Source organism: Neovison vison, chromosome 5 (genome assembly GCF_020171115.1).
Source record: "Neovison vison isolate M4711 chromosome 5, ASM_NN_V1, whole genome shotgun sequence".
NCBI classification, from domain to species: domain Eukaryota; kingdom Metazoa; phylum Chordata; class Mammalia; order Carnivora; family Mustelidae; genus Neogale; species Neogale vison.
Window position 1 is genome coordinate 23,471,141 of NC_058095.1, and position 20,159 is coordinate 23,491,299.

The 20,159-nt window shown below is 44.2% G+C and overlaps 2 protein-coding genes across 2 annotated transcripts in view; both read left to right on the forward strand.

The window, feature by feature from the left end:
• The first annotated feature begins 7,153 nt into the window (after nucleotides 1–7,153).
• LOC122907333 (WAS/WASL-interacting protein family member 3-like) lies at nucleotides 7,154–18,809 on the forward strand. The gene is made up of 3 exons (XM_044250235.1): nucleotides 7,154–7,250; nucleotides 12,420–12,530; nucleotides 18,454–18,809. The coding sequence occupies exons 1-3, from the start codon at nucleotides 7,154–7,156 to the stop codon at nucleotides 18,807–18,809; spliced, it is 564 nt and encodes a 187-aa protein (XP_044106170.1).
• Nucleotides 18,810–18,828: 19 nt separating this feature from the next.
• Nucleotides 18,829–20,159, forward strand: part of NPEPPS (aminopeptidase puromycin sensitive) — an 86,480-nt gene continuing 85,149 nt past the window's right edge. The window contains exon 1 of the mRNA XM_044248134.1: nucleotides 18,829–19,200. Coding sequence (XP_044104069.1) covers nucleotides 18,940–19,200 — 261 coding nt within the window. The 5' untranslated portion in view covers nucleotides 18,829–18,939. The remainder of the gene's footprint in view (nucleotides 19,201–20,159) is intronic.

Below are 20,159 nucleotides of genomic sequence, written 5' to 3' on the forward strand. Positions count from 1 at the left end.
CCTCCATGAGTACTGAGTTCTTCAAACGCAGGTGAGGTCAAATACCTTGCCATTTTATCTGGAATGGTGGTGGTGGCGGGGGGGGGGGGGGGGGGCGGTGGCGTTGGTAGTCGGGGGAGGGCGGGGGAATGAAGGCATGAGGGCAAGGGGCAATGGGGGGAAAAGTTCCAAGGTCCATAATAACGTGGGGGAGGGGGTTCTATGAAATGCGAATTCCTGCTTTTTCTTGCCAGTTTTTCTGGAAATTGTGATGGCAGCTAGTGGAACAATTACCCAAATCGCCAGTGACTAGAGCCATTTCTCTGCGTCCAGGTGGCTGGCTGTCACCTGAGCCATTTCCAATGGCAGGCTGCTATAGATTCTTTATAAATTTTCTCCTGCTTATTTAGTAAAGTGAGGGTATTATTGACCTTTTTTTTTTTTTAAGAGGTAAAAGGTGGGAAGGAGGAGAGAGGTTCATTTTCCAAGAGCGATGAACAAGCCAAGTCACATCCTCTGCACGAGTCAGGCGGCTTCTGGTAGGAGGATGAAAAGCTCGGGATGAGAGACTCAGCCAGCAGAGAGACCCAGTTTCTGGTTTCAGATCTGGCCCAACCGACTGAATGCTTTGGAAATTCAAAACCGATCTGCACATCCAGTTTCTCTTTGGCGCTGTGGGAATAATAAATTCTTGTCTCTCAATGATATTGTGAACAAAGGAAAGAAAGGAACAACAGATAAACACTTAAAGGCCTCAGGAAGTAGTACTCTGCAGAGACATATTTTATTGTTTTTAATAATTTCTCAGACTGTTTCGGAAAAGTAAAACGTCCTTGGCTTATAGGCTATTTTTTAAATGGATGCTGAGTGTTGCTAAGGGGCCTCTCTTGAGTAACTTCCTCCTCTTAATTGGAACAGAAATTCTGGCCCTTGACAGATACACATAAGGGTCAAAATAGAACCGAGCTGTTCTACAACTTCTGGCTCTCAATAGACTACACTTAAGTGTCTGGTTCCGTCTGCAAAGTTAAATCGTTATAACAAGGGCCAGTTCTAAGGAAGAGGATGCTTATGAAGATATGGATAACATAGAAAAGGCAAGGAAAAAATCCATTGATGAACTACAAGTGGTCATAAAACCTGGAAACCGGCAAATATACATAATAAAAGGCTTATAGATATTGCAATCCATGCTATGTTCAATAACATTACATCATATGGTCAATGTCCCTCGTTAGGAACACTTAGTTCAATGCGATGGGCCGGTCCACAGGGCGTGCAGGACTGATTGAGGTTCTATCAGTGCTTGAAATGAGTCTGTGATGCCTTGTCTTGTGTAACTGACCTTTGATTTTCATTTTCACGGAATAACCTACAAACCCCAGAAGAAGCAATCAAGGTGATTCAATCTGTTAAAAGTAAGCCAGGCTTTATGGCTATCTTGCAGCTGCCACAGAGAAGAACATAGAGAACAGCAAAGAACAGTAAAACAAGGAAAATGGCAAAGAGTCTAGAGAGTGATAGAGGGTAAAAGTAGAAACAGAGAATGTGACCATGGAAACAAAACTGGGGTGGGGAGGGGCGGATATTCCAACCCAGGGAACAGAGAGACAAAGAGAGAAACATCCTCTGGAAAATAAGGCAACATATCAAGGGGAAAGGAAAGGACAGTGAGAAGGACAGAAAGGCAGGTCAGAAAGGAAAAAGCATTCTTTTTTTTTTTCTTTTTTGGTAGTAATTTAGGATTTACTTTTGTAAAAGCAAGTTGACAAATATTAAAATGTTATACCTGCCTTTTGAACATCATAATATAAATATAAAACACAAAACATCCAATGTTAAACACTAATCTCCCATGCCTGACTTGGATTTAGATATTGAGTATATGATATTTTGCAGAAAGAAACCTTGAAAATTTTCTCAATGCTTGCAATATGTATTACTATTAAGGGGAATTTCCTAGACCTCACAAACTGTTAGATGCAGCCCTCATTAGCCAAATCTGATAGATGGGAGCATACTAACTTTTTCTACAGAAAGTTAATAGGAAAATGTAATTTAAGACCTGGAAGGAACTTGGGGTACCTGACTGGCTTAGCTGCTGGAGCATGCAACTCTTGATCTCGGGGTTTTGAGTCCAAGCCCCATGTTGGGGGTGACTTAAAAATAAAATGTTGAAAGGGGCGCCTGGGTGGCTCAGTGGGTTAAAACCTTTGCCTTTGACTCAGGTCATGATCACAGGGTCCTGGGATTGAGCCCTCTGCCTTTGGCTCAGGTCATGATCCCAGGGTCCTGGGATCGAGCCCCGCGTTGGGCTCTCTTCTCAGCAGGGAGCCTGCTCCCCCTGCCCCCTGTCTGCCTCTCTGCCTACTTATGATCTCTGTCTGTCAAATAAAAAAAAATTTTTTAAAAAATCTTGAAAAAAGAAAGAACTCTAAGATTTTGTTTTATTTGTTTATTTGAGGGAGAGAGACTGAGAGAGACCACAAGCAGAGCAGATGGAGAGGGACAAGTAGATTCCCAGCTGAACAGGGAGCCCAACGTGGAGCTTGATCCCAGGACTCTGGGATCATGACCAGAGCCGAAGACAGATGCCAAATGAACTAAGCCACCTAAGGGCCCCTAGAAAGAACTTTAAAGATGATCCAGTCCAATGCTTAATTTTACGATTGAAGAAACTAAGGCTTTGAGAGGTTCTAGAGACAGATAAAGAATTTGGTTGACACTGCTGGAAAACCGGAAGATTCTGATAGCCATCAAGAGAAAATAAGTTATGTTCATACGTTTTTAATACTTAACCCATTGAGCCACCCAGGCACCCCAAGTTTTTAATATTTAAATGAAACAGGTGGTAAAAACTTGTCTGCACTGCACAGGGGGCCAAGTTATGCACCATGTGTTAGGGAAGAGCGAGATGGGAACCCAAGCTCTAGTCTTTTCTTGTGCCAGCCATTCTTTGGGTTGAATTCGATCAGCCCTGGAGTTTACAGAAAAAGATCACGAGAAGTGGAGGAGAAAAGAGTGCCGGTTGAAAGTCCAGCAAACTTGGGTTCTTGCTCTGGTTCTGCCAGTTACCAGCCGCTGAGATCCCAGGCAAGTTAATCCACGCACTTCTCAGTTTTCAAAAATGAGAATAGTAACATCTGCTTCATGTGATACTTGGGGGCGGAAGTGACAGAATAGAGTATGAAGTGCCCAACAATTCACCAAAGCAATAAAAATGGCCAATAAGAAAAAAAATTCTTCCTCAAGTGCACTTCAAAGAAATGCAAAATAAAGAGCGAGGAGGTACCATTTTCATCTACCAAATTGGCACAGATGAAAAGAAAATAGAGCTAATAACACTCTGGGGGTGCGGAAGCAGATACTCTCATATAATGCTGGAAGGGGTATAAATCAGTACATTTCTGGAGGTCGGTTAGACAATGTGTATTAAGAGCCTTAAAAAGGTTTAGCTGGGGGACGCCTGGGTGGCTCAGTTGGTTAAGCAGGTGCCTTCAGCTCAGGTCATGATCCCAGCGTCCTGGGATCGAGTCCCACATCTGGCTCCTTGCTTGGCAGGGAGCCTGCTTCTCCCTCTGCCTCTGCCTGCCACTCTGTCTGCCTGTGCTCACTCTCACTCCTCTCTCTCTGACAAATAAATAAATAAAATCTTTGGAAAAAAAAAAAAAAGGTTTAGCTGGGCTGGCTCCATTGGTTAAGTGTCCAGTTCTTGGTTTCAGCTCAGGTCTTGATCTCCTGGTGGAGATCAAGCCCCGAGTTGGGCTCTACACTCAGCATGGAGTCTGCTTGCGATTCTTTCCCTCTCCCTCTGCCCCACCCCCCAACTCTCTCACTCTTCCAAACAAATAAATAAATAAAATATTTTAAAAAATATTCACACTCTGGGGGCACCTGGCTGACTTGTTTGAAACAGCATGTGACCCTTGATCTCGGGGTGATGGTCAAGCCCCACTTCAAGTGTAGAGATTACTACAACAAATAGATGAACATAACATAAAATAAAAATAAATGAAATCCGGGGCGCCTGGGTGGCTCAGTGGGTTAAGCCGCTGCCTTCGGCTCAGGTCATGATCTCAGGGTCCTGGGATCAAGCCCCGCATCGGGCTCTCTACTCAGCAGGGAGCCTGCTTCCTCCTCTCTCTCCGCCTGCCTCTCTGCCTGTGATCTCTGTCTGTCAAATAAATAAATAAAAAATCTTAAAAAAAAAAAAGAAATCCTTTAAAAAATGGTCTTGCTCTTTGATTCAGGGTTTTACTCTAGGCATTTAGTCTAAGCAAACAATCATGTGTTGGGGGAGTTATAGCTATCTATAAGTTTACTCATATGGGTGATTTATATGTAAGGAAAAAAATACAGTAAGGATGAGTTTTCACAACTTTCCTCTCTCCCACATGGCAAGAAGAATGTTTTGCTGCTAGATGAGTAAAATGAGGGTCCTGGGGAAAATTAGATACAGCTTTAATTTAATTGACATTTGAGAAGGTAGATATTCACAGAAACATGACACGAATCCTCTCAGAACATTTTGGGGGTGGGGAGGAAGAAATGATGGGAAAAGGAAGGCAGGCAAGGGGGAAGCAGGAGAAAAGGGGCTGGTTGAAAGAAGTTTCAAACCGTCAACCTCTGCATAAGGTATTAAGAGAAAGGAGGATTTTGAGAAGTGCTATGTCTTTTTTTTTTTTTTAAAGATTTTATTTATTTATTTGACAGAGAGAGATCACAAGTAGGCAGAGAGGCAGGTAGAGAGAGAGAGAGATGAGGAAGCAGGCTCCCTGCTGAGCAGAGAGCCCGATGTGGGACTCGATCCCAGGACCCTGAGATCATGACCTGAGCTGAAGGCAGCGGCTTAACCCACTGAGCCACCCAGGCGCCCAAGAAGTGCTATGTCTTATTAATGTAATCTGATTTCATTTTGTCTTTTCTTTTCTTTTTTTAAAGATTTACTTATTTTTGGGACAGCTGGGTGGCTCAGTTGGTTTAGCATCAATTCCTAGTTTTAGCTCAGGTAATGGTGTCAGGGTTGTGAGACTGAGCCTTTCAATCTCTAGCCCTAGTTATAATAGCCCCGAATTGGAAATAACCCAATGTCTATCAATAAGAGAAGGGATAAATACATTATAGTCCTATAATGCTACTCAGAAATATCAAGGAGTGAACCATTAATACATACAACACATTTGGACACCATGTTCCGCATGGAGTCTGCTTGGGATTCTTTCCCTCTTCCTCTCCCTCCCTCCAACTTGTGCCCTCTCTCTCTCTCTCTCTCTCAAATAAATAAAAAGTAATCTCTACATCCAAAGTGGGGCTCAAACTCTAAAAGCCCAAGATCAAGAGTCATGAGTTTTACCAATTGAGCTAACCAGGTGCCCCTCCTTTTTGTTTTCTTATTGCTCATCTAAAATTTCTGAATTCAGTATGTTGATCAAGTAATTTATATGCAGAAACTCCCTCACTGTAAACTTTGCTTTTGAAAGTGTATAGTGGGGCACCTGGGTGGCTCAGTGGGTTAAGCAGCTGCCGTAGACTCAGGTCATAATCTCAGGGTCCTGGGATCAATTCCCACATCGGGCTCTCTGCTCAGCAGGGAGCCTGCTTCCCTTCCTCTCTCTCTGCCTCTCTGCCTACTTGTGATCTCTCTCTGTCAAATAAATAAATAAAAATCTTTAAAAAAAAAAAAAAAGCAAGTGTATAGCGCAAGAACCACCCGGCTTCTAAAAAAAAATACAGAAAAATATCTTTGCAATCTTGAGAGAGGCAAAGATTTCTTGGCAGAATACTGAAAGCAGTAACCATAAAAGAAAAAATTGAAAAATTGGACTTCGTAAAAATTAAAAATGTCTCTTCATCAAAAGATACCTTTAAGAAAATGAGTAGACGGGATGCCTGGGTGGCTCAGTTGGTTGAGTGTCTGCATTTGGCTCAGGTCATGATCTCCAGATCCTGGGATGGAGTCCCATGTTGGCTCCTTGCTCAGTGGGGAGTCTGCTTCTCCCTCTGTCCCTCCCCACCCCGCTTGTGCTCTCTTTCTCTCTCACTCTCTCTCTCTGTCTCAAATAAATAAATAAAATTTTAGGAAAAAGAAGAAATGAGAGGTGCCTGGGTGGCTCAGTGGGTTAAAGCCTCTGCTTTCGGCTCAGGTCATGATCCCAGGGTCCTGGAATCGAGCCCCAGCATCGGGCTCTCTGCTCAGCAGGGAGCCTGCTTCCTTCTCTCTCTGCCTGCTTCTCTGCCTACTTGTGATCTCTCTCTGTCAAATAAATAAAATCTTTTAAAAAAAGAAAAAGAAGAAATGAGTAGACAAGTGAGAGACTGGGAAAAAATATTTATAATATATATACTTGACCAAGGATTCATACCCAGATAATATAAGGAATGCTTATAAATCAACAACAGAATATGAACTACCCAATCAAAAAATGGGCAAAACACGTAAGTAGACACCTTCAAAAAAAGAAACATGGGGTGCCTGGGTGGCTCAGGGGGTTAAAGTCTCTGCATTCAGCTCAGGTCATGATCTCTAGGTCCTGGGATGGAGCCCCCATGTTGGCTCCTTGCTCAGCGGGGCGCCTGCTTCGCCCCCTGCCCTCTGCCTGCCTCTCTGCTTACTTGTGATCTCTGTCTGTCAAATAAATAAATAAAATCTTAAAAAAAAAAAGAAACATAAATGACCAATTAGCCATGAAGGGGTGCTTGTGGTAAACACCATGATATATCACCCAGATTTTCCTTGCGGAATGAAGAATTTATTCCTCAACTGTTAAAAAGGCTGCCAACAGACAGCCATTGACTATCAGTCCATCCCAATGCTTGATTGCCTTAGTTAAAGAGTCCTGATCTGCCTAAGGTCACTCTTTTACATGGTGGCGTGCATACAGTGACTAATCATCCCGGCCCTTGCCCAAACTCAAAATATTTTTAAAGGGTCATCCCAGTTTCAGTGCTTCTATAGGGTTAGCTGAAGCCTCTGAGACTACATCAGAGCTCAGCTCTTCCTCTGTCTAATCATGCTTTTTTCTCCCATGCCACAGGGGTTGAGCCCAAGTACACTCCAGGAAAAATCCTCCTGCTGACTAATCTCCCTCTCAGAGTCTGCTTCCAAGGGAACCCAACCTCTGACAATGCTCAACACAGAAATCATCAGGAAAATGCAAATGAAAACCATAAGGAGATGCCACTTCACATCAGCCCAAAGGGCTTTGAAGAAAGACGGATGACACCAAATGCTGGTGAAGATGTGGAAAAAGTGGAGCTCTCATACACTGGTGGTGAGGGTACAAAATTGTACCCTCGTGTTGGAGAATTGTTTGGCAGCTTCTAAGAAGGTCAAATACACATCTAACCTATGACCCAGCAATTCCATCCTTAACCAATCCTTACCCAAGAGAAATGAAGACATATAACCAAAAAATGATACAAGAATGCTCATAGCTAGCCCTAGTTATAGTAACCCCAAATTGGAAATAACCCAATGTCTATCAATAAGAGAAGGGATAAATATATTATAGTCCTATAATGCTATTCAGAAATATAAAGGAATGAACCATTGCTATAACACATGTAGATCAAAAACATTAGGTTGTATAAAAGAAGCCAGAAGTGTGTGTGTGTGTATACACACACGCACACACCCCAAACACATACTGACTGGTTCCATTGCTATGAAGTACAACAATAGGCAAAACAAATCTGTGGTGACAGAAACCAGGAAGTAGTTGCTTGGGTGAACTGGGGACAGAGGTGGGGATTGACCGAAAAGGGCCATGAGGAAACTTTCTAGGGTGATGAAAAGATTCTGTGTCTTATTTTGAATGGTGGTTACACAGAGGTTACAATTGTCAGTAGGCACTGACCTGCAAGTTTAGAATTATTTACCCATTTTATTGTATGTAAATTTACTTCAGTAAAAGCTTATATACACCGAGAGGAGCACACACACACACACACACACACACACAATCAATAAATGTTTAATAAGCAAGTGGAGATGATTTTTCTAAAGACCCAAATTATTAATTACAGAAAAGATTTCCTTCTGCTAGGTTATGGTAAAATGTGAGAGTCTCTTGGGATACTCCTTGATTAAAATCTTGTGAATATTTATTCTTCACAGCGGGTTTTTTTCCCACCCACCATTAAAATGGTTAAGATTTGATAACTACAGGAGTGGCAGAATTGGGTCTATAATGTCTGCCTGCATCATTTGCAGGTGAGTGGAAACACTAAAAGTGTATCAAGATAGTAACAGCGGTGAGAGAAAGAAGTCAGAAACCATCACCGGTTTCCCAGGCTGGTAAGATCAGCATTTGGCTGTCATTCTCCACAGTCCTGCCAACAATGCTCTCAAAGCAATTTCTCTTATAAAATATGGCACAATCCCCACCCTATTTTGAACATGAGTATTTAATCTCAGAAAAAGTATTTAAAGTATTTGAAATGTTTGAAGAGGCAAGCTGATTTTTTGATGGAGTTCGTTGGTATGAACCTATTCTGTTTTCCACGAAGGTTAATACCTCAGGGTACACGGAAATTAGAAGGGAGAGAGAGAATCCGTTTGGGGATTTCAGAGCCTTAAAAACAAAACAAAACAAAACAAACAAAAACCAAAACACTAAACATGACATGACAGAATGCCAATCAACTCTCAAGAAAAAAGATTTTTGCAAACACACAGAGCTATTTTAAAATTTCCTTTTATATGGGCGCCTGGGTGGCTCAGTGGGTTAAAGCCTCTGCCTTCAGCTCAGGTCGTGATCCCAGGACCCCGGGATGGAGCCCCACATAGGGCTCTCTGCTCAGCAGGAAGCCTGATTCCTCCTCTCTCTCTGCCTGCCTCTCTGTCTACTTGTGATCTCTGTCTGTCAAATAAATGAGTGAAATCTTAAAAAAAAAAAAATTATCTAAAATTCCCTTTTATAAAATCAAACAGTTCAAAAGCCTTTGGTGGCCATCTTTAAAATCTGAAAGTAGACTGCTTGGTGGGTTTGCCAGATTTAGCAAATAAAAATACAGGATGTTCAATTAAATTTGACTTTCAGATGAAACAATGAATAGCGTTCAGTATAAGCATTCCCTCTAAATATTGTATATTTTTAGTATGAGCATGTCTCATGAAATATCTGAGACAGATTTATACTAAAAAAACTATGTATTATCTGAAAATCAAATTTAACTAGGCATCCTATATTTTCTCTGGCAACCCTAGCCCCGGGGAACGCTACTGCTCTGCAGAACAAGATACCCAACCTGGCTGGGGCTAATGTGTCTTCAGGGATCCTACATGGAATTCCAAGGTTAGTAGTTGTGGGAAAAGAAGAACTGAATCTTTCTTGTGCTCCTGGATCTCTACTCTCTCTGTCACACTGAAAAATACTGCGAAAAGCATTTAAACGTCTTTCCAATTATTTAAAGCGGTAATGAACTAGTTGTGCTAAATACAGCCTGTACTTGCTATTGGGGCTGTACGGTTTGTTTGTGTAGGGGCTGAGAGCCTAGGATTAACCCTATGGATGTGCAAACCCAGAGAACTCATTTGCTAGGTTCGCTTTTCCAAGTGAGGAATGAACAGACCTGACTTTGTAAAGCGATTTGAAGACTTCAAAATTGCTGCATGAAAATATCTTTTTCTAAGGAAGTTATTCCCCCACCCCTTTCACACTGTTTTGGTTTATAAGACTAGTTCTGTATCTGAGAGGTCTCATATATTATGCTTCCAAGGTGGAAGCCTGCTTCTGATGGAGGCTGGAGTACTAGTACTCCAGAGGTGGATTGAAAACAGCAACATTGCGGAGTCTGTTTTAAACACTTGGGGTGCCTGGGTGGCTCAGTGGGTTAAAGCCCCTGCCTTGGCTCAGGTCATGATCCCAGGGTCCTGGGATGGAGCCCCACAGGGTCCTGGAATGGAGTCCCGCATCAGGCTGTCTGCTCAGCAGGGAGCCTGCTTCCTCCTCTCTCTCTCTGCCTGCCTCTCTGCCTACTTGTGATCTGTCTGTCAAATAAATAAATTTTTAAAAAATCTTTAAACACTTACGGAGGCGGCCGCCTCCAGCTCAAGTCATGATCCCAAGGTCCTGGGATGGAGTTCCGCTGCATTAGGCTCCCTGCTCCTCAGGGAGGCTTCTTTTCCCTCTCCCACTCCCCCTGCTTGTGTTCCTTCTCTTGCTGTGTGTCTTTCAAATAAATAAATAAAACCTTGAAAAAAACATTGAAAATCCTCATCTTAATTAATTAATTAATTAAAATAAACGCTTATGGAGAAAGTATTCTTTTCAGCCTCAGCTGTTGCTTGGCAGCACAGGATTCTGTTACCATCATTTGAGCTACCTCGTTATTCTAGCAATCAGATCTTTCTGTCTCCTTCCTGTCACCCAGCCTTGACACCAGCTATCAGGTGCCCTCTTCTCCTTGACTCCCAGACACACAATTCTTTCTTTTTCTTTAAACTCCAATGCCAGAATATTGGAATTTCTAGGACAGTTACATGGCTATAACAACAGTAGAGAATATGTGAAATCAGGACAGTCCTGTAAAATCTAGGACCTGTGATCTCCCTAATATTTCAACACTTGTCCTCTGACAGTTACCCATGATGGCGAGGATATTTGGCGAGGAGACAGGACCGACAGTCAGAAATGCTTCTCATTGTGGATTTAAAATCACGGCTTTGCAGGTAAACTTGGACAAATATTACTGCACCTCTCTCTGTCCTGTGCCGGTTTCTGAACCTCTTTTATTTGAAACCCCCTCTACCAATAATTGAAAAAAAAAAAAAAGAACAGAGCCGAAAGGAACTCTTCTCCAACTTACTTTGCCTAGCCTTAAAATTTAAGGTCAAATACTAGTGTTCGTAACCTGGTTTACTAGGTTTCTCTGTCCCTTTACCATGAATGGGGAGAAGCTATGGAAAACAAAAGTCTTAAAGATTTTACCATTTTATTTCCTTGTTTAGGAGAATGAAACTTGTGCCTGCTTTCAGGACAACTAATTTGTAAACTTCAAATCTGAATCTGGCCTGGCTAGAACCCACAGTATTCTAAATCCTGGAAAAAATTAAAAGGGGCTTATAAACTTTTAAAAAAGATTTTATTTACCTATTTGACAGAGAGATAGATCACAAGTAGGCAGAGAGGCAGGCAGAGAGAGAGAGGGGGAAGTAGGCTCCCCACTGAGCAGAGAGCCCGACACGGGGCTTCATCCCAGGACCCTGAGATCAGGACTCTGAGATCATGACCTGAGCTGAAGGCAGAGGCTTAACCCACTGAGCCACCCAGGCGCCCCAAAAGGGGCTTATAGATTAAAGAAAGTGATTTGCCCCCTCAGACAGTAAGAACAGTCTTTCTGTGAGGTAGCGACTTGTTTTTCTGCCCTACACGTTCTCATTTCCTTTGATCCTGTTACAGCTCCGCCATATAGTGATGTCCTCTTAAATTGACGTAAGACAGTCATCAATCACTTCAGCAAAAGTACACAAGGCTAAACAAAGATGTCTTGTTTTGGCATCTCTTGTCACGAAGACACATCAAGAGAGGGCACAGCAAGAGTTCAGGGCTTCCTGCTGCAGAGTTCCTAAAATTGTGGTCTCTATGTCATACTTAATGCACGTTCAGGGCAGGACAAATAGAAATCTTTCTTGAATGTTTGAATTGTGCCTTGTTGCCTAAAGAGTTTTGTCCTTTTTTTTTTGGCCTGCCCTAATTCCTGATGTCAGGTCCCTAGGGTATCTGCTATGTCTTATTCTCAGTGAATGTATATTTTATACAGTGTGATCGCACTTTGAGCTAAAATAGATCATATCTAGAAATCCGCTGGTATGGCTTCCCAGGATGAAAGAATATGAGCAGTTTGAATTGCTTTGTGTCTCTTTGGCTTCTTCCTGAGTCAATCCACAATACAGAGATGTCACCATATAGATTTTATTTGGGGAGGCAAAAAAAAAAAGTCACCATATCCCCAAAGGCTAGTCTCCACGCTGAGACTATTTTCCCAGAAAATATAGAATATCTGAAAATGGAAGAGGCTTAGATACACGCCTTACAGTCTCTCTGCTGTTCCTCATTTATTGGGGACAAGATGACTTTCAGTTCAGTTCTGTGCATAAGCAGGCCACAAGCCAATTTCTAGCTCTCTCTATACTTCTTAAGAGTTTATTAATCTTGGTTCCTATGCAAATTTTGTAGGAAGGCTGGCAGCAGCAGATTTTTTTTATCCTCACTCATTTAAGATATGCGGCTAAAACTCCAAAGCAAATCACTCTCATAAAATCTCACTCTACAGGATGTGATTCCCCCAGATTGGCAGGTCTTAATGTCTTGGGTCTCTTTCCTTCACCCCACCCTTAATCTAGGGAAAGACAGAGGTTGAGATTATTAATCTCTTTGGTGGGCATGGCATCAGGTATTGAGTGAGGATGAAGCCTGATGTCCATTGTTTTTTGTCAGGATTTGAAAAGCAAACAGAACTAGAGCCAAGGGTGGAGAAACTGAGGCTGACTGATGGCCAGGCTGCTGAGACGTCTAATCCTCTTGGCTATTCCACCGGTCTCGTTCAACGTGAGCCCTCACTTACTTTTCTAGATATGCAGTCAAGGCAACAACATTGCTAAGTCAATTCTGGTGTGCCAGTTCCAGAACACTCCAACCTTTAAGGACTTAGGATTCCATGAGAAATGTTGTTGCAGCATTCCAGAGACCCACGAATCATCAGTCCCAGACATATGCATTCTTGCCTGCGGTAGAGGATGTCAGTTTCACAAACTCTTATTCCTGCCGGACTGGTGGCTAACCCTTCCTAAGAGTACACTGCCAGAGAGGCTCATGGCAATACGAAGACCGCCAACAGAGGGCTTGGGTTTAGTCGTGTAGCTGTCAGTCATTTGGGATTGGTAACTAATCCTGGAGTAGTTAGTGCTTGGGGAAAAGGAAGTAAAGGACGGGGGTGGGGGGGGCTGGGCGGAGCTAGGAAAGAAGAAAGGTAGGTGGAAATGTATGACTTTTTCAACTTCCTGATGGAAAGATACTAAGAGAAATAGAACTCTTTCTGACTCTGAGGACCTTTTTTTTTTTTTTTTGGCCACATTTGGATGGACATAATGTCCTCTTGCCACCAACATTTATGTGTATAGTTGACCCTTGAACAACACAGCTTTGAACTGTGTGGGTACACTCATACATGGATTTTTTTTTCCGATAAATACAGTACTGTAAGTGTATTTTCTCTTCCTTATAATTTTCTTTTCTTTTCTTTTTTTTTTAAATTTATTTGACAGACAGAAATCACAAGTAGGCAGAGAGGCAGGCAGAGAGAGAGGGAGAAAGGCAGGTTCCCTGCTGAGCAGAGAGCCTGATGCGGGGCTTGATCCTAGGACCCTGAGATCATGACCTGAGCCAAAGGCAGAGGCCTAACCCACTGAGCCACCCAGGTGCCCCTTCCTTATGATTTTCTTAACATTTCCTTTTCTCTAGCTTTAGTGTAAAACTGTAGTATGTAATATACACAACAGGCAAAATACATGTTGATCGACTTTGGTATCAGTAAGGCTTCCAGTCAGTGGTAAGCTATTAGTAGTTAAGTTTGGGGGGAGTTGAAAGTTACATGCAGATTTGTAACTCACAGGAGTCTGTGGCTCAGTCCCTGCATTGTTCAAGAGTCAGCTGTATTTAGGGGTGCCCGGGTGGCTCAGTTGGTTGAGTGACTGCCTTTGGGTAGGGTCATGATCCTGGAGTTTCAGGATCAAGTCCCACATCGTGCTCCCTGCTCGGCAGGGAGTCTGCTTCTCCCCTGACCTCTCCTTTCTCATGTTCTCTCTCTCTCTCTCAAGTAAATAAATAAAATCTCAAAGAAAAAAAGAGTCAGCTGTATTTAGATCCATATGCAGACACACACACACACACACACACACCACCTATTTTATATAGTATCCATCAGTATCATATTCACTTTTTTAAATATAGTATACATTTTAAAACATATGGAATTAATCTGCTTTCCCTTCATGGAAAACACAGGAGGGGTAGGCAACATTCCATCTACTCCCTACTTTTCCAACAGTCATTCCAACAGCCATTTTAAGTTACAAAGAGTCAAAGCTAGGATCTCATGGCATCAGCCTCCTATGGATTGCTTTCTAGCTTTCTGTGTCCCTGGTTTTCGGAACCCCCTCACTATCATCAGCAGGTAAGACTCACATTAGTGAAATTACAGTTATAATTTCCATGCTTGAAATTGACATTGAAGACCATAATTTCTAAGTCAGAAAGGCTATATATTAACAGTTATGCTTAGTTTTGATCTAATACGGTGGGTTTTGTAATGGTCTCCCCAATTCATCCACATCTTTCTCTTCCCTTTTCAGTGTACCACAGCCAGGATATGTTTCCCTCCTCCATGAATATTTTGGCTTCCTGTCCCAATTCCTTTATAGTCTCTTTGCTTCAAAACATCTCTTTCAACGATTTACATTTGTTCTACATATCCTTACTCCAACTCTTTATCTAGCACTCCTGCTATGAAGTCCATTCTGACACTAAGAACATGAAAGCCTTCTTTTAGAAATTCCTGAACCACAGGTCACATAATTTTTTTGAGGAAAGTGTGCATTATGCACTTAACTGATTTACAAATGGGGAAAGCACAGAAAGGAAATTAAAAGATTTGTTCTAGGCCATAGATAAAGTTAGTGATAAGACTGGGGACTGTGTCCTCAGACTCTGAGACTAGTTAGTGCCTAAAACCTAAAAACAAAAGTACCTAAGATTAGAAAGACTTTATTTTTTTTAAGATTTCTTTATTTAAGTAATCTCTATACCCAACGTGGGGTTCCAATTCACAACCCTGAGATCAAGAGTCACATGCTCTACTGATTGAGCCAGCCAGGTGACCCTAGAATGACTTTAATTAGTTTTTACTTTCTTAACTTTTTATTGAAGTATGCGATTTGCATGGGATTTTGAATTTAGATTTTCAAGGGCTTCTTGAAACAGAGAAACCTAGAAATCTGTTAGAAGTAAGACTAATGACCTTGAGACATTACTCAATCCCTCCATTCCTTTTTTATTTTATTTTTAAAAGATTTTATTTATTTATTTGCCAGACAGAGATCACAAGTAGGCAAGAGGCAGGTGAGGGGGGGGGGAAGCAGTCTCCCTGCTGAGCAGAGAGCCCGATGTTGGGCTCGATTCCAGAACTCTGGGATCATGACCGGAGCCAAAGGCAGAGGCTTTAACCCGCTGGGCCACCCAGGCGCCCTTCTTTTTTATTTTAAAGACTTACTTATTTGAGAGAGAGAGAGAGAATGCATGCATGCGCGCATAGGAGAGGGGCGGAGGGAGAGTCACTCAAGCGGACTCTTAAGCTGACTTGGGGCTCGATCTCATGACCCTGAGATCATGACCTGAGCCAGTCCTTAAATGACTGTGCCACCCAGTGGGGGTGCACACTACACCCCCACCCCCACCTCCTTTTGAAGCACCATGGAGGCAAATGAATTTCCAAGAGACCTGTGTTTTTCATTTCGGTTATTCCAGAAAAGACTGCCTGGAGCTGGGGCACCTGGGTGGCTCAGTGGGTTAAGCCGCTGCCTTCGGCTCAGGTCATGATCTCAGGGTCCTGGGATCGAGTCCCGCATCGGGCTCTCTGCTCAGCAGGGAGCCTGCTTCCCTCTCTCTCTCTCTGCCTGCCTCTCCATCTACTTGTAATTTCTCTCTGTCAAATAAATAAATAAAATATTAAAAAAAAAAAAAAAGACTGCCTGGAGCGTATCTGATCGCTAGCCAGTCTTCTTTATGAGAACTGTACCTACAACCTTCCGTTCCCCAATCCAAATCCATAGGTAGTAGGTCTGGGTCCATTCCTGACTTGCTTCATTGGAAAGTCCTGGGTCATGGGACTAGGGATAGGGCCAAGTAAGTTCCTTTTTTCCTCAGCAGGGGGACATCTACTGCTGTTATGAAGTCTATGGCCTTTGTGATTGTTAATTTTTTTTTTAAAGATTTTATTTATTTATTTGACAGAGCGATCACAAGTAGACAGAGAGGCAGACAGAGAGAGAGAGGGAAGCAGGCTCCCTGCTGAGCAGAGAGCCCGATGCGGGACTCGATCCCAGGACCCTGAGATCATGACCCGAGCCGAAGGCAGCAGCCCAACCCACTGAGCCACCCAGGCGTCCCCCTTTTTTTTTTTTTTTAAAGTAGGCTCCTTGACCAATGCAGGGCTTGAACTCACAACCCTAAGGTTGAGAGTTGCATGCTCTACTGACTGAATCAGGCAGCTGCCTCTATGTTTTCCTTTTGTTTTTTAAACCATTTCTGGAATTTATTTAAAAAGAAAAAAAAAAAAAAAGGTTACCCCTAGTCTTAGGTTCACATAATTTCTCTGTGGGACACACACCTTGTACATAAAGGAAAGGCTGCAGACTGGGAAAAATATTCTCTTGGTCAATGGGTTAGCTGGGTCAATAACTGAGATGTACTTGGATCAGGGCTCTGATCCGACAGTTATAAAGGATTAGAAGTACGTCTTAAAAAGAAATCCATATAAAACAAATTAAAAGTATAATTACAGGGGGGCACCCGGGTGGCTCAGTCGGTTAAGTGTCTCCCTCCAGCTCAGGTCATGATCCCAGCGTCCTGGGATCAAGCCCCACATGGGGCTCCCTGCTCAGCAGGGAGCCAGCTTTTCCTTCTCCTTCTGCCTTCTACTTCCCCAGCTTGTGCTTTCTCTCTCTCTTTGTCAAACAAATAAATAAAATCTTTTTTAAAAAAAGTATAATTACAGAACAAGTACAAATAAATCAGCCAAAACCAGTACTTGGGAACTGATAGGAAAGGATTGCAGCTGAGTAGAGTTAGTCAATGAGGACTTTCTGGAAAAGGTGAGTTTTGAAGGAAGGGGATAAGGAGGATATCCAAGAGGATAAGGAGGTCTTTCCAGCAATAATACATGACAATGGTAAGAAGAGAAAATGAGCAAACTGTAAGGGCCAAATGGCAAACAGGTGAGCTTTCTAAGACGTGACAATCTAGGTTAAAGGGTAAAAAAAAAAAAAAGCCTAAGGACAGTTTACGGAGTGCCCTAAACGGTTATAAATCAAATACGCTTTAACAGACAAGAGGGAACCTTACGGGTGCTTGTATAATGAGAATAACTCTGTAAGAAGCCGAGATACAGAGGGACTGAAATAAAACAAAACTGAGAGAAAAATAGGGAAGCTGCTGCAAAATTTTTCGGGAGAGGGGAAAAAAAATGACTGGGTCCTGATGCCAGCTCTGCCATTTATTAGCTGTATGATCCTGGGCAAGTCACTGAATCTCTGTGTGCTTGTTTTCTCATCTGTAAAATGGGAATAATGGTGTCTGCCTAAAAGAGTTGTTGAAAGGATTAAATGAATTAAAATATGAAAAGTGTCTAGCAAGCACTCAATACATTATTATTCAAATATTAATTTGAATTAACATATTATTAAAATTCTTATTTCTATGACCTAGAAGTGGTCTGCATGTAACAAAAGGCCCCATCTCACATCTTAGTTTGAAAGGATTGCAGTTGTTCAGTGTGTCCTAAAGAGGTATGCAGGATTCCGAGGACTAGGAGGGAGGCCCAGTGTCCAAGACAACAGCCACTGGTCTCACATGGCAACTGAGCACCAGAAATGTGGCTAGTCAGAATTGAGATGTGCTATGAATGTAAAATACACACTGGAATAAAAAAAAAAAATACACACTGGATTTCAGAGCCTCGCTACGGAAAAAAACATCTCATTATTTTTCATTTGGTTGCATATTGAAATGATACTGTGGATATGATGTATTAATTTCACTTGTTTTCTTTTTTTTATTTTGTACTAGAAAATTTAAAGTTACTTGGTTGCTTGATTATATTTCTGCTGTACAGTGCTGGTCCCATATATCATTCAGCATTGAGTTTTGGAAATTCAAAGGTTCTACATGAGTAGGTCTATAAAGGAATATGGGGATTATGGATAAATCTCTTGCCCTTGACACTTTAAGAAATATAAATATGTAATAATATTTATAATTAGAACACATTTATGTTAAAATGTATATAACCCCAACTTGTGAGTTATCTATAGCACTGACGGATGGAACCACAGCTAGTTTAAAGAGGCCATAATTGGTAAAGGTCTTTTAGTTCAAAAAAGCAGAAATAAAGATGTAACGGGAAAAAGGTGAAGCATACCTTATTTTGAACAAAAAATTATGGAAACAAAAATCTTCCTAACTTCTGAAATCACTACCTCAAAGGTTCAGATCGCATTGGTTTAAGAAACCTGGATTATTAATGGTTTTCTGACAAATCTTTTCATAACCATCTCCTGAAGTTGCTACTTAAAATAGGAATAATTACTGCCAAAGAGCCTCCAGTCAGGGCTTTCTGCTGATCTGGAGGTAAAAATCCAATGTGGGATTTCGCTCTGAATTGATATTTTAACATTTTACCCTGACTCGTACGGGCCAGTTGCACAGGCTTCAACTTCCAAACACTGCTGGGAGTTGGAGGGGGTCCTCACACGCCTTCCCTCTGTTTCTCAAACCCTTCTGGGCTCCTTCCCGCCCGCCACGAGTCGGCACTCCCCAGTGGCGCGGACAGGTGCAGCGCAGCGAGCCGCCTCCCGCCCCCAGCACGCGACCCCGCACCCTCTCCCCAAGCCGGCCGCGCCCTCACCGCTCCGCCCCCAATCCCGGCGCGCGCGCGCACACCGGCGGGGGCGCGCCCGCCCGGCGGGGCCGCGCACGCAGCTGCCGCCGCCACCGCCTCCTTCCCTCCCTGCAGGCCCTCCTCCCCTGCCCTCCCCTCCGCCCCCTTCCCCGTAGGCAGCCAGCCCGCCCGCACTGCCTCCCTCCTGGCCCCGAGCGCTCCGGCTGGGTCTCTCCCCCGCCCCCGCCCCCCTACCCTCCCAGGCTCCCCGGTCGCTCTCTTCAGGCGTTCGCCCGCGCTCGGTGGATGTGGCTGGCAGCCGCCGCCCCCTCCCTCTCTCGCCGCCTGCTCTTCCTCGGCCCTCCGCCTCCTCCCCTCCTCCTTCTCCTCCTCAGCCGCTCTTCTCGCCGCCGCCGCCGCCTCCACAGCCTGGGCCTCGCCGCGATGCCGGAGAAGAGGCCCTTCGAGCGGCTGCCTGCCGATGTCTCCCCCATCAACTACAGCCTTTGCCTCAAGCCTGACTTGCTGGACTTCACCTTCGAGGGCAAGCTGGAGGCCGCCGCCCAGGTACGGCGACCCTCGGGCGCCGGGGGCGAGCTGCGGGGCAAGCAGTTAGGCCGCGGGCTGGGCTGGAGGCCCGGCCCGGAGGACGGGCGGGCCGGCCGGCCCGGACGCTGCGGGCCTGGGGTTGGCGAGGCCGGCTCGGGGACCGGCGCGCCCCTCTGGGGCTGCCGCGGGGCGCCCTGGCCGATGTGCTCTGCCCTGTTGGGCTGGGACCCGGGCCGCGCTGTGGGGAGCAGCGAGGGAGCTGGCGGGCCCTGCCCGAGGGCCCCCCCCCATCCCCCCAGCCCCGGCCAGCACACCTGTGCGGGGCTTCCCCTCCCCGACCCCCGGCCCTTCCGGGCTTGGTAGTGTTCTGGGCGAGGCTGGAGGCTGTATGAGGAGGCCAGAGGGGTCATCGGAGTCCACGCTCTTGTCTCAGCCTCCTGACTCCGTTCTTTTCTCTGGTTCTCCCTACGCCCCACGGAGGACACATTGGAAGGGGGCGGTCATCTGGGACTCCGGCCGCCGCGCGTTAGCGAGGAGGGGAGATTCTAGAAGGGGGGAGAGGGTGAGAAGGAGAATGCTAATCCCAGGCAGCCTTGCTGAGTTCTCCCCGCCTGCTCCGGCCCAGGGGCTGGGTTTCCAAGATGATCCGCCCCCTCCCCCTTCCCCTCAAGTGACAGTGCAGCAGTGACTTTGTTCTCTCCTAACCTCTAGAGAAGCTGAAGGAGGACCCCATCTCTGCTTTTCCTCCCCTCTTCCTAGCTTTGCCGCCTGTGAAGCAGGTGGATTTATTGTTACAGCGATGGTTGCTTAGCAGTACTCTTCTCTGAAAGAAGCTGCTAGTTTTAGCATACCACTGTTGAAAATATTCCATTACTCTTCATTGCAGTTTTTGGTGAATCATGCTCCCCCCCAACGTTATCTGAAGTATTGTTTGATTTCGGAGACTATTAGTACTGATGCCCTACAGAGGTCCCAAA

What these genes read in the sequence shown, in the direction of transcription:
- LOC122907333 (XM_044250235.1), top strand. Translation starts at nt 7,154, where the DNA reads ATGCCACTTCACATCAGCCCAAAGGGCTTTGAAGAAAGACGGATGACA. An exon ending in GGAGCTCTCATACACTGGTG is followed by an intron (nt 7,251 to 12,419) that starts GTGAGGGTACAA and finishes GTTTTTTGTCAG; the next exon opens with GATTTGAAAAGCAAACAGAA. An exon ending in TTCCACCGGTCTCGTTCAAC is followed by an intron (nt 12,531 to 18,453) that starts GTGAGCCCTCAC and finishes CGTACGGGCCAG; the next exon opens with TTGCACAGGCTTCAACTTCC.